General features: G+C 43.4%; 1 protein-coding gene across 2 annotated transcripts in view; it reads left to right on the forward strand.

Annotated features, from left to right (window-relative positions):
- LOC147021275 (uncharacterized) overlaps positions 1 to 12,319 on the forward strand; it is a 63,545-nt gene that overhangs the window by 9,594 nt on the left and 41,632 nt on the right. For both annotated transcript variants that reach the window (XM_085891099.1, XM_085891100.1), the window contains exon 2: positions 5,464 to 5,597. In XM_085891099.1, the coding sequence (XP_085747225.1) occupies positions 5,464 to 5,597 (134 nt within the window). The remainder of the gene's footprint in view (positions 1 to 5,463; positions 5,598 to 12,319) is intronic.

Raw genomic sequence — 12,319 nt, forward strand, 5'->3', positions numbered from 1 at the left:
TGCTACTCTGAAGAATACGGAATGTCGATGTTGGCTGTGCAGCGTGTGCTCGGCGTCTGTGAGAACTTGTTGCCCTCCGAGCTTTTTACGTTTGGGTGGATTTGGCACCAAGCCAGCAGTCGGCATTGTGTGCTCGTATGCTTGGTTTATTAACCTCCGCCATCGAAGATCGGAGGTTACTGTTTTCACCCCTTTCTGTTTGTTTGTTTGTTTGTTTGTGAACAGTATTACGGAAAAACTCCTTGACGGATTTTGACGAAACTTGGTGGGGGGATTAGGTATGGTCCAAGGATCATGACATTAGACTTTGGACTTGGTCCAAAATCCAATATGACCGCTATGGCGGCCATTTTGAAAAAATATTTGAAATTTTTTTTTGCATTTCTATATGTTTTCAGTGATTTCCAACCCCCCCCCCCAAAAAAAAAATTTTTGCAACTTTTTTTTTTCAACAAAATTTCAATTTTTTTATTTTTAATTTTGGCATTTCTACATGTTATAAGTGATTTCCAACAAAAAACATGCCAAAATTATAATTGCGGCTGATTTTGGAACTTCAGGTGGATATACCCACGTAAAATCAATTTCTGTCTCAAGGAATCTAGTTATGACGAATTAATTGAGTATGTAAAAGGGAAAGTTGCAAACTATAACTCTGTGAGCACTGTTGACGTCAAATTGAATGAATAGGATATCAGATTCACTTGAGTGACCTTGCAGTATTGGTGGCGGAGGTTTTGCACTCTACCGAGTGCTCCCCCTCTAGTTTATTTATTTTTTTGAGTTGTGGGATTTGTTGATGACTTGTTTGATTGTGATGGTGTGATGCTATTGTTGTGATTTCCATACAAACGAGCCGACTGTCATGATAAGATTAGTTTTTGTTTTTTTTTTTATCCCAAGCTGCCAACCATGTTACTGCTGATATGGTGAGCCAACTCTTGTGGGTTTTCCTGCTGCCCCCTTCCTCCCCCCTATCTTTTTCTTGGTTAATAATAATCATAGTTCTCTTTCAAGGAACTTCGATGCAGAAGTAGGCCATTGGGCCTATCCAATTTTGGGCTATTATCACCAACCGATGGTTGTTTGTCCATGCTCGATCCTTTTCAATCCTAAGTGTCGAGCAACGAAGCAGCATGTACCATTTTAAAAGTCTTTGGTACCACTTGGCCGTGGTTCAAAACACTGAACTCCCAGACTTGGAGCGGATGCTCTCGAACCATTATGCCTGTGAGGCTGGTATAAACCTACAAGGGATAGTATAAACCTCCAATCGAAGCTATCTTTTGTTTTGTTGTTTTTATTCTATTCAAGCATTTGCTGGTATCTGCATCATTGGCCTGGGCACATTGGCTTTGCGCCATGCTGTGACGAGCTGGCGGAAGGGAGGTTTGCAGCTGCAGCTTGACCATGTTTGGTAGCATCAGTTGGGAGTGCCCGGGTTGAGCGAGTTCCGGTAAGGCGGGGGCGAGTGAATCGTCGAGTGAAGAACGCACCGCAGTTGGAATTGTCCTTGATGGACCGAACTTGCACGTGTCTTGTATGCAGTTCACATCGTCGTTTCTTAGCTGTGAATGTTGACTTGAATTAATTGTATCTGTGTTTGTTTATTTTATTTTATTTATTTACTTATTTTGAAGATCCCAACAATCATATTTGTCATGTTTGACATGTTATCCTGTTCCACATAACTCTTAGTTGAAGTGAATTTTCTGCTCATTGAAACATCTGAAGTGTAATTATACTTTTTCTTTTTTTTGTTTTGACCACCAACTTTATTTATTGGTTTTTTTTGTTTTCGATTTGCATCGTCTTAGTGAAGTGGGCATGGATCTGACTGTACCTGAATGCTAATTTTTCATTCCTCATCCTCTTGGGCTCTCATCTTATTCGTGGTATTCCTGTATGCACGGCGGTTTCAGAATCTCCTCCTGCTCCTCCTTCTCCTCCTCCTCCTCCTCTTGTGGGGTTAGCCTGGGGAAGCTTGGCCCAAGTCGTGGTGTCAGCGATAACTCGCCTCCTCAATCTCCCAACATTTATGCTTCAGTAATAGTTTCCTTGGTATTGAAAATCTTTTTCAATGACTTGGTTCAAGACGCTGATGAAATAGCTGTACGTGTGCTTTTCCAAGAAAGGTAAGTTTAAAGTTTATGGTTGGTATTTAAAAAAAAAAAACTTTTAACATGTTTTGTAATTTTTCACAACTTCCAAGAAAAGTGCCACACTTGCTTTCATTTTTGGGAAAAGTAGGAAGTGGAACACCCAACCCCAAACCGCAAGTGACCATGGATGGGAATCGGACAGACCGAGGTTATTGGCCTCGAAGATGGCCGGCTCGAGTTCAAATTTAGCACGAGGTACCTCAAGCGGATGTTGGTGCTTTGCCATTTAATGAGCACGACTAAACACTCAAAGTTATCTTCCTTCTCATTCCTCTCCTGGGATCAAAACATCTGAAGTTTCAATACTTTTTGGAGCTGAAACGGTTTGCATGGGGAGAATGGCAGAAACGGACATGCGCTCAGTTCTTTGGGGAATGAGTAAGCACTTTAATGGAGACAACACAAGAGGAAAGGAAGTCCAGGATGACGATTTACTATAAACAGGGCCAAAGGTAGTGTCTTGTGGCTGTGTAAAAGAAAAAAAAAAGGCCCGTAGGGTGCAGGTGAGGGAGGGCATCAGCAAAGTGGGCCTGGAGACGATGAGTAGGAATACACGTGATGACACAGCGGGAGGGTGAGCTGTTTTATAGCACCCTCCATGCTGTAGCAAGTTCCTGTCCTCGGGGCTTTTCCAGGAACATCGTGATGGCCGTCTGCCAATGAAGGACCGGTGCCTGTGTTGGCACAGCATTGATTGATGACCATGGAGGGAAGCTCTCTCTCCCCAAGGTGGTCAGAACCCTCGGTGTTCTCCCAGCATTTGGCTGGAAGGCATGTCGTGACCCTTGACTGGGCCTCTGCCGGTTCCACATATGTGGGACACATGACAATCCATCCTTAATCTGACAAAATGACCCTGGACCCATTCAATCAGCTGGGCCACAGCAGGCAACTTCACCCAAACAGCATGCAGTACCTATTGCAGGCAAAAATAAATTTAAAACACAAACACACAAGGAGGTCAACACCTTGATTCTAAGAACTGACGTCCCCACCATCCAATGCAAAATACTTCTTGTTTCCTTATCCTCCCCCTTCTCCTTATGGCCGCAGGTAGTATCATTTACTGGGGGCAAAGTTGTGCTGCTGATGCAGTGCCCCCCCCCAGGTTGTTGCAGCAGAAATTTGGAACTTGGCCAGGGTACCAGCGATTGCTCCCGGACTTTTCACGAATGACACAATGGGATAATTGATGTCTACCAACTAATGCTGGCAGATGAAATGTCCAGATTGTCCATCCAAAGGATGGTGCACACACTGATGAATCACTCTGCCTGTGAGACACCAGGATTACAGATGAGAGCTGGGCAGAGATTCAAATCCAGATGAGGCAGCTCAGAGGTCAGTGTGTGTACTTCTTGGTGTGGAGGTTATCCTGCCAGCCCGTAACAATACTATAAAGTTTTCATCCCAACATGAAACGTTCAGGGTGTGTCATTGATGCGTTTGGTTTCCAGAAGGATTTAATATTACATTTTCTACTGTTTGATCCGTGAAGTATTCCCTTTTGCCATGTGTTTGTCAAAATGTATGGTTTTATTGATTTATTTTTACATCATGTACCTGGTGTCACGAACTGTGATGTGAGACCACTGGAGGATTAACTTCCATGATGCCAAGCTTAAACGACGCAAACACAGATGAGGTGAAATTGTGCATATTTGGATAAACGGCCACAATGCGGTTGCCTTATTAATTTAACGACATAGCTGTTTCAGCGCGCATGTCGGCTTAATGGTGGATTTGGTTGTGCCAGAGGACAAAATTCCAGCTGGAAATACACCACTCGTTTTGAAAGCAACACTGGCTTAACTGGAATGGCACTCAGTGGAGCACATCCCTCCGCCAGGCTGAACAGTTTACATTTTGTATCCCACTGATAGGCCGGACCTGCATCCGGACCTGAACCAAAATGGTATCAGCTTGTTCTTGTCATGTACCAAATACGTCCACCAAGTTTCGTCTGAGTCCGTACCCCCACACCCCCCCTCCCCCATCCAGCTCGGAACGTATGTTTCTAGTTTAAGAAAAGGATCCTTTATTTTATTCACAAACTTAAAGTAATGTTTATTGCAAAGCTTAGCCTAAAATATATATATATATATATATATTTGCCATCATGCATATTATAAATAAATTGAACAAGTTGTTGGATTTATCGTTACGATAATTCACGGACCGATGTTTGTGTGTTTGTTTGGCGCGCCGCTGCTCCTACTGTTCTGGGCTGATCACATCCAGACTTGCTGCATCGGATCAGCATGACCCCAATTAATGTATAGGGGTGTTTTTTTTTTTATCTTTGCCACTTGTCTTGGGGGGAGGGGAGGTGGGAGGGATGCAAATTTTCTATGTGAATGTGTATTGTGTAGCACCCCCTTCAGGTGGGGGAGGGTATTCGAAATCTCCACTATTTCCAGTCTGTACAGTATTCCTGTCCCTATATTTCCCAGTGCAGTCAGGTGTTTTGAATTCTAAGCAGTTGCTATGGTTTTGCTTCATGCACACAATTTGGGGTTTTTTTTCTCCCCCATATACAGAGCCGTCCGTTGCTTGTACACCGCCCAAATAAAGGTATGCGTCAGAAGAACGTGTTGCATGCTTGGAACAAGATCGTCCATAGGGCAGTTAATCTGTTGGTATAAAAATAAATTGCAATACTGGATGTGGTTTTCCTGCAATTATTCATGAAAAACATGACATCTGTATCATTTTTAATCAGTCAACTTAAATTGGAAATTAAGCTGTTAAATACTTTAATTCAGCTTCGTAACAAATTTTTTTTGTTTTCAGCATGTTCAAATTAGGTTAAAAAGCTTTGTTTCTAACTTTTACCCCAAAATGCCTCGATGTGCTTTAAAAAAATTATTATTTATTTTGAAAATCAGACAAGCACATTGGCTGTCCGTTCCCACGTGGCTCCTGGCAGGGCATCCCAGGCTTGCTGTGTGCAGCCCTCTCGATCGCTATTCCGTGCTGCACCTTGTAACTTCATTACCTGTGCTATTTGTATTGAATTGAATGGTAGGTTCTCAATACATACACTGATATATTTACAACCTATCCTTGTGTATAGTGCCAAAGAAGATCAAATGCAATTCTGTTTTAATTTTTGCTCTGCTTTTTAACGTTGGACAAAATATTCAGCGACACAGAATAATCACAATTTGCTGCTATCATGTTGCTTGTTAAGTGTATGGTGTCACTTTTGATGAGTTGTCCAAACTTCCATCAGAGGCATGTTGATTGAAGATTGTTTTAAGTTATACAAGTCCCCCCCCCCCTTTCTGCGCGAATGCAGGCCGAAGCAGATGTTGCCTCCTTGAACAGACGAATTCAATTGATTGATGCAGAGCTGGAGCGAACCCAAGAGCGTCTTTCTTCAGCCGTGCACAAGCTTGAAGATGCAGAAAAGGTTGCTGATGAAAGCGAAAGGTAAGGGATTGAAAGATGATTTTTGGTGGGGGGGGGGGTTAATGTATGCTTAGATGATGTCATCAGCCATTTGGTTTGGCAGCCATATTAGATTGAATTGAATTAAAAAAATTAAAATTCTTTGAAACCACTTCACCGATCGATGCAAAACTTTAAACGTACGATAGAACGTACTCTAAGTCAAAATGCACCTGAAGCTGCATCAACTGCACCAAAAATCCTGACCTGGCAGGAAGCTGATCAACACTACTCGCAGTTCTCATTTATAAATGCAGTACTGTGTTTCTACTTTTCAGCTAGACCACATGTACTGGGACTCCAGACACATGTCCATCTTGTACTTGATCCCTTTTCCTCTTCCTCTTGATTTACTAGTTCTTCGAATCTATTGGTGAGACCCAAATTGAAGCTCAACTCCACAACAGAACTGATAAGAGATCAAATGGGTCACACTTTCGTTCCTTGGGTAGATTTGCACTTGCTGCCCCCCCCCCCCCGTAATGCACTCTCATTTAATTACAACCTCTGAATTTTTATTCCCTTTCACCCATTGTCATTGAGGCTTTTGAGGAGGGATCGTTTGGTGATTTAATCTCCATGTTCAATTAAAGCACTTTTTTTCCTTCATCTGAAATGTCAATTCTTTCAACTGCAGCTTACATTATCTTCCTCATGCACGCATGGCATGATCTTCTGTTGGGATGTTGTTAAGTTTATTTTTCTGTAGCGGTTGGGATGAATTAAACTGATCTCCAAGTGAATCTGAGGAAATGGTTGAGGTCAAATAAATGATGATGGTCAAGTGCCTATTAGATTTTTGTTCAGCACGTACTTTGATATTTTTGTTTTAACAAAAAATTTGAAAAATTATTCGCTCACTTTAGGATATTAGATTCACATGATTGATTGTAGCAACGATGGCATTGCTTGAGAACATTGGTCATCTCACTTACTGGAAGCCCTTGCCTCCATGAACGAATGTAAGTGACAACAAGCTGATTATATTGTTACGGCTGTGGAAATTCGCAGAACACCATATAGGTCCTGAGTTCAGTTATGCCGATAAGTCCATGTTCAGTTAGATTTCCCCACCGTTGTTTAATGGGAATCATTCGTGTCACCCGGGCTGTGATCTTTGAGTTAGCTGTTTTTCTTTACTATCGTTATTTTGGACCAACAACCACGCCAACCACCTTCTCCACGCCACCCACCAACCAACACGTCAACCACCAACCACCCTCTTCACACCGCCTTCATAACAACGACATCTGCCCACCATCTCCTAAACCACATCTCCCCCAATAGACCAACCCGAATAACATCGCCTCACCTTCATCCCCGAAGCGACGCCATCTTTGCACCAGCCGCGGCGAGTCCGCATCGAACGGCATTGCTGCAGGCACACGCGGGGGTTTGCTCTCCGTGCAGGTTTGGTGATCTCGCGCACGTCCGCTCTCCGCGCAAGTTTGGTGATCTCGCGCACGTCCGCACTGTGGAAGCTTCGCCTCGGAATTCGGATAAAAAGAGAGAAAGGGGCGGGGCCTGTGGGGGTCGAAGGTCGGAGAGTGGAGGTCAGATCTCATCTCTCGGGCCCTATAAAAGGCCAAGCGGAGCGCAGTCAGTCGGTAAAGTCTGGAGTCAGTGGAGGGTCAGTCTGGAGAGGTCAGGGAGCCGAGTGAAAGCCTAAAGCCTGGAGAACACAGTCGGGGGGAGAAGTCCAGGAGAGCGGAGGACACGCGAGCTGAGAGCGTGGCCAAACCTGCTGTGCCGCGCAGACCTGCGCGTTCGTGTAGAGAGAGCCAGAGAGAGCTCGCCAGCCAGCGCCAAACGGTTTGAGGTAATCGGGCTTCGGCACATTTCGAGCATCGCTGAGGGACGGACAGGTTCTTACAAAGAGCATCAACTTTGGAAGAGCATCAAGACCCGTTCGTTCCTCTCAACGCGTCGCAGGCTGAGGCTCGAATCACCCGGCCGCTTGGCAAGGCCTGGGCTCAACCGTGGCTACGCTAGCTGTCGCGGGTCGCCCCATCGAGGCACCACAAGGGTTGAGGTAACCTGCAACGGTCTCGCGGAACTCCTTCGGCCCGCCAAGCTCCGCATTATAAAGGCCTACGGGTCGAGTCTGACCCCCTTGTCTTTGAGGGGGGTCTTTCCTTGTTTATTTGTGTGAAAGGTGTGGCGCCATGTCCGCAAGTAGAACTGTATAAGTGCCTGTGAATAATAAATAGACGGTTGTAGTGCTTTGTCTTGCTCGCGTCTTGTCCCTTCCCACCAATTCATTGCTTGATTGTATACGTGTAAATAATAAATGTGTTTGTTTAAATGTCACCTGTTCGTTGTGTCCTCTTTCCCCAATTGAACTGCTATCTTGCCTTCGGATTAATAGTGGGTTTTTTGATAGCCGATAAAATAATCGGGTCCAGCGAGGTCTCGCGATAATACCCCACTCGGTTATCCCAGAACGGAACGAACCGCTTAAGCGGTTCGTGTCCAAGCAGACCTCGCTGAGGTACGGTCTCTCGGTAGGCTGCCCCTGCGAATAATTAGGTATATCAACAATTCGGCGATTGACCCTGTCGCGCGCGGGTAGAATATTGACTAGGCCATGGTGTGTGCTTGGAGCACACCCGTGACTGGTTTTCGGCGTTGTTCCGGAAAGTCACGACTGAATTGTCTGTTCGGTGGGCGAGACGGCCGCCATTGGCGAAAGCGGCTGTCCGCACGCCGGCGGGCGCGAGATTCGTAACAATATTTTGGTTGAGCTCTGGATGCAGATCTGACACATCAGTGGGATAGTTAACATAAACTTGTGCAGGGTGTTATTCGTGAGCTTGCTCTTCCATGAGCCTTGACTCTGCATACAAAAAAGGTGTCTCCTGCATTGAAGAACTGTGTGATTGAGATCACCTTCACCTGGGAGTCAATGTGAATTTCAAATCCAAAAGTAACCTTTGGATCAAAGATTACTCACCTAGTAAGGAGCCAAGGGCCCCCAACTTCTGATGGCGGTTGTCATGCATGATGTACTTTTGTTTGATGTATTTTTGGGTAGGTATAGTGATTCTGCACTGGAAAAAAAATTGTTAGCCTTTCCGATTTTCTTGTGAATTGATGCCATGGCCATATGTTTGACATTTCACCTCCAAGAAAAAGTGAGCAAAAATAGAGGGGAAGGGGAAAGGAAAATGCCTCTAATAGATATTTGCATTACATAAAACCACAAGTTTTAGGTATCATTGGAAAGGTCTTGGGTTATGCTAATTACTCATATCATGCAAATTTTCATGTCACTAGAGGTCAAAAGGTCACCTTTTTTTTATTTTTTATTTTTTTTTTTTTTTTTTTTGAGGGCAGGTGAAAATCTGGGGTACCAGCATATACATTATTTTTTGTGGCAATATGCAAGGAGTTAGAAGAAAATAAAATAGAGCAAATTGTTCAGGAGATAGCAAGGAAGTTTTTGATACCAAGAAAGTTCATATTAATCTTGTAGATTTTATGTTAAAACCCTTGTGTTTAGAATGTGAATTTCACGAAATCGGCCAAAAATGGCATATTTCTAATTTTCGAGGTATCACTGTATTAACAGCTTGAATAAATGTTATAACTTGATAAACCTCCTGAAACCATTGCTAGGATAACAAATAAATCCCCTAGATTAATTTTCCACGCACTTTAACCCTTTCCTTCCAAATTTGTCAATGGAATCTTGGGCCGCACCATCTGATGGAGAATTCTTTTTGCAATATGCGAAAAAAGCTATCGAGAAATAATGACATCTACGTAATTTGTTTATTGCAACAACAATCACTCATTCAAATGACATTATTGTATCAAAGTCATTAACAAATTATTCTTGTAGCTGTAGATCACTAGCTCCGGCTGACCACGACAGGCACAAGCAATTGTGCACTTCTTCACCCATGCTGCTTTACACTGGCACCTCATTCGGCAACGCCCCTTTTTTGCATTTACATGATGTCCTGACATAGTTTGGCTTTCGCTCTTTGGTCATTCTGACTGCAACCAGTGTACCATTTTATATGTGTCGTCCAAATGATGTAGGATCTGGCATTGTAGGTGTCACTTCTCTAGCTTTTTTGCAAATGATCAACTGATTGAGTGCTTTTAGCAGATGAAGTTGGGGGCAGTGATCTTAAGGCTCCATTTTTAGTCATGAAAAGATGGCATCGTAGTTCTACCATTGTCCCAGTGAAGCCGTTCTTGCCATACAATGCAAAGAAGTATTTCTCAGCAGAATCAACTACAAATAGCTCGACATCTAGGACTTCTTCACCGAAGTCTGCCACTGGGCCAAGATAGTTGGTGCCTTGCAGTGCCTCTTTCAGAGCTCGTTTCTTACCAATACGGAAAGGGTAACTAACTGTGTCACAACCTGTTAGGATGTATGCTGCCAGGATTACCCCCGTTATATTTTGATTCGGGAATGTTTCCTCCAGATATGTGGAAATGGCGTGGCAGGAGATGTGCACGTCTGATGCTACTGTGTGCTTGTGAAGCCAGAGTTCCTGCAAACCAAATAACCGATGAACATGGAAAATACCCATCATCACTATATCTGTGTCATTTGCCTCAATGATTATTCTCTGAATGTTCTGTTCTCGAACCATATAGGCAGCATGAGCGAAAATGAGGGTGTCAGCTTCCTCGTGATTTGAATTGGAGAGAGTTGATACTTCCTGGACCAGGCCACTTGCCAATTTCACTGTGATTTCAGTGAAGCCACCGACAATGATTTTAACTCCTTCAGGGATATAATTCTCTCCATTGGACCATGAGTCTAAAAGAAACTTGAGAAACTTTTCTTTCTTCCCGATGAATTTTTTTTCCATTTCCGCAGGGGCAGGTTTGGCTATGGAATGAAGGTCTTCAATGACCGAGTTTCTTTCTCCCGATGACTACGTTCTTCCTGCTTCAAGCTTCTCTCTGGGCTGACGTCATATCTATCTCCAACAATATGGATTATTTGACATCCATCAGGAAGCATAGTAACCATCTTTTGCAGGTAACGTTTCTGAAGTTGATTGAAATCAGTGCAACCCATGTCCTGAAAGCGCTGTACAAATGCCATCATATCCACAATCACACCAGTGCTGCTTTCAAATCTATTGGCTTCATCTAGTTTTTTGCATTCAATCCAGGATGTTCTGCAGGCCTCTCTCAGGGCAGCAAGGTAGTCTGCTTTATTACCTTTATGCATTGCAAAGCCACATGGGTGTTCCCTATCTGGGTCAAACAGTGAATTAGGATATCTGGTCCATTCATGGGAAAATGCATCAATCTTCTGTGTTTCATCCAAATTTTTAGCAAAGCACAAAGACCGCATGACATCCTCTTCTTCCTGATGGAGCTCCTTTTGTTTTGACTCTTATGACACTGGCTTACTTTTCTCCTGGAAGGCTTTCAGATGAAGGGGAACGACCTTAGTTGCATCATTCTCTTCTGCCAGCTTAAGTGCAGCAAGCCCTTTCTCATTGGCTAACGCCAGTTCTGTGGAAGAGGCTACTTCGCCTGTTGCAATATTTGTCAGGGACTCACGAACACAACTCGTGAATGGATGAATGAACTTCTCACTAATGACCTTGATTATGTTGGAGACGCAGTTGTCCTCTTCACTGATGAACCATTTCTTGGCAGAATGTCATCCTTCATCATGTGGACCATTTCAAGGGTTTGTTGTGAGATTGAAGTAAGTTCAGGCAATGCCTTCAGATACTTGCTGATCATTGCTTGGGTTTGTGAGACACCGGAGAACAACTTCGTCTTAGCATCTTTATTTTACATTTGTTCCAATACCATGTCAGTCCACACTCCGTTGTATTTACCACACTTTTGTCGAACAGTGAACTTTCCCGTTTCAAACTGAGATCTGACAGTTTCTGGCAGCTCTTCCATTGCTTGTATATAGTGGGGCAGACATGAAACATATTTGTGATGTCCTGCAGCAACCAAAGCTGTTCATACCAAAGCTGTACAAACCATATTCCTCTTCTTTTTTGTTCTGTTTCTCTGCGTTGCTCCATCGCGCTTAGATCATTGTCAAAGACATCGACATCGAGTCGAAATGTCAGTTAACTCAATCATCAAAGGAAATGACACACAATGGTTCAATTACCAAAGAGTCATACCTGCTGCGTCGTTTGTGTTGCGTCGTTTGACAAACCTTCGACCCCTGGAGTTCAGTTATGGCGATTAATCCCATTGCGACGATCGGCGCGGAGATTTTTACAATTTCGGTAAATTGTCAAATTAGAGGGATCACTTCTCCATTACAGGGACCGAAAAATAATGTCGAATGTCGAAATAGCGGGGGCCGAATTACAGAGATTCGCGTTAACTCAAAAAACGTTAGTGCCATTCGGGACTGGGCAATATGTGTCGAATTACAGGGATGTCGAATTTGAGGGATCCTACAGTGTGCCATTTTTGAGCGGTTTCGTGAAATTCGCATTCTAAACACAAGGGGTTAACATAAAATCTACAAGATAAATATGAACTTTCATGGTATCAAAAACTTCCTTGATATCACCTGAACATTTTGCACTATTTTATTTTCTTCTAAGTCTTTGCATATTGCCACAAAAAAATAATGTATGTGCTGGTACCCCAGATTTTACCCCAGTACCCCAGTAATTTAATTACCCCAGTAATTAGCATACCCAAAGACCTTTCCAATGATACCTAATACTTGTGGTTTTATG

This window comes from Eptatretus burgeri, chromosome 8, assembly GCF_056783735.1.
Source record: "Eptatretus burgeri isolate ZD-2024b chromosome 8, Ebu_testis_v1, whole genome shotgun sequence".
NCBI lineage: Eukaryota > Metazoa > Chordata > Myxini > Myxiniformes > Myxinidae > Eptatretus > Eptatretus burgeri.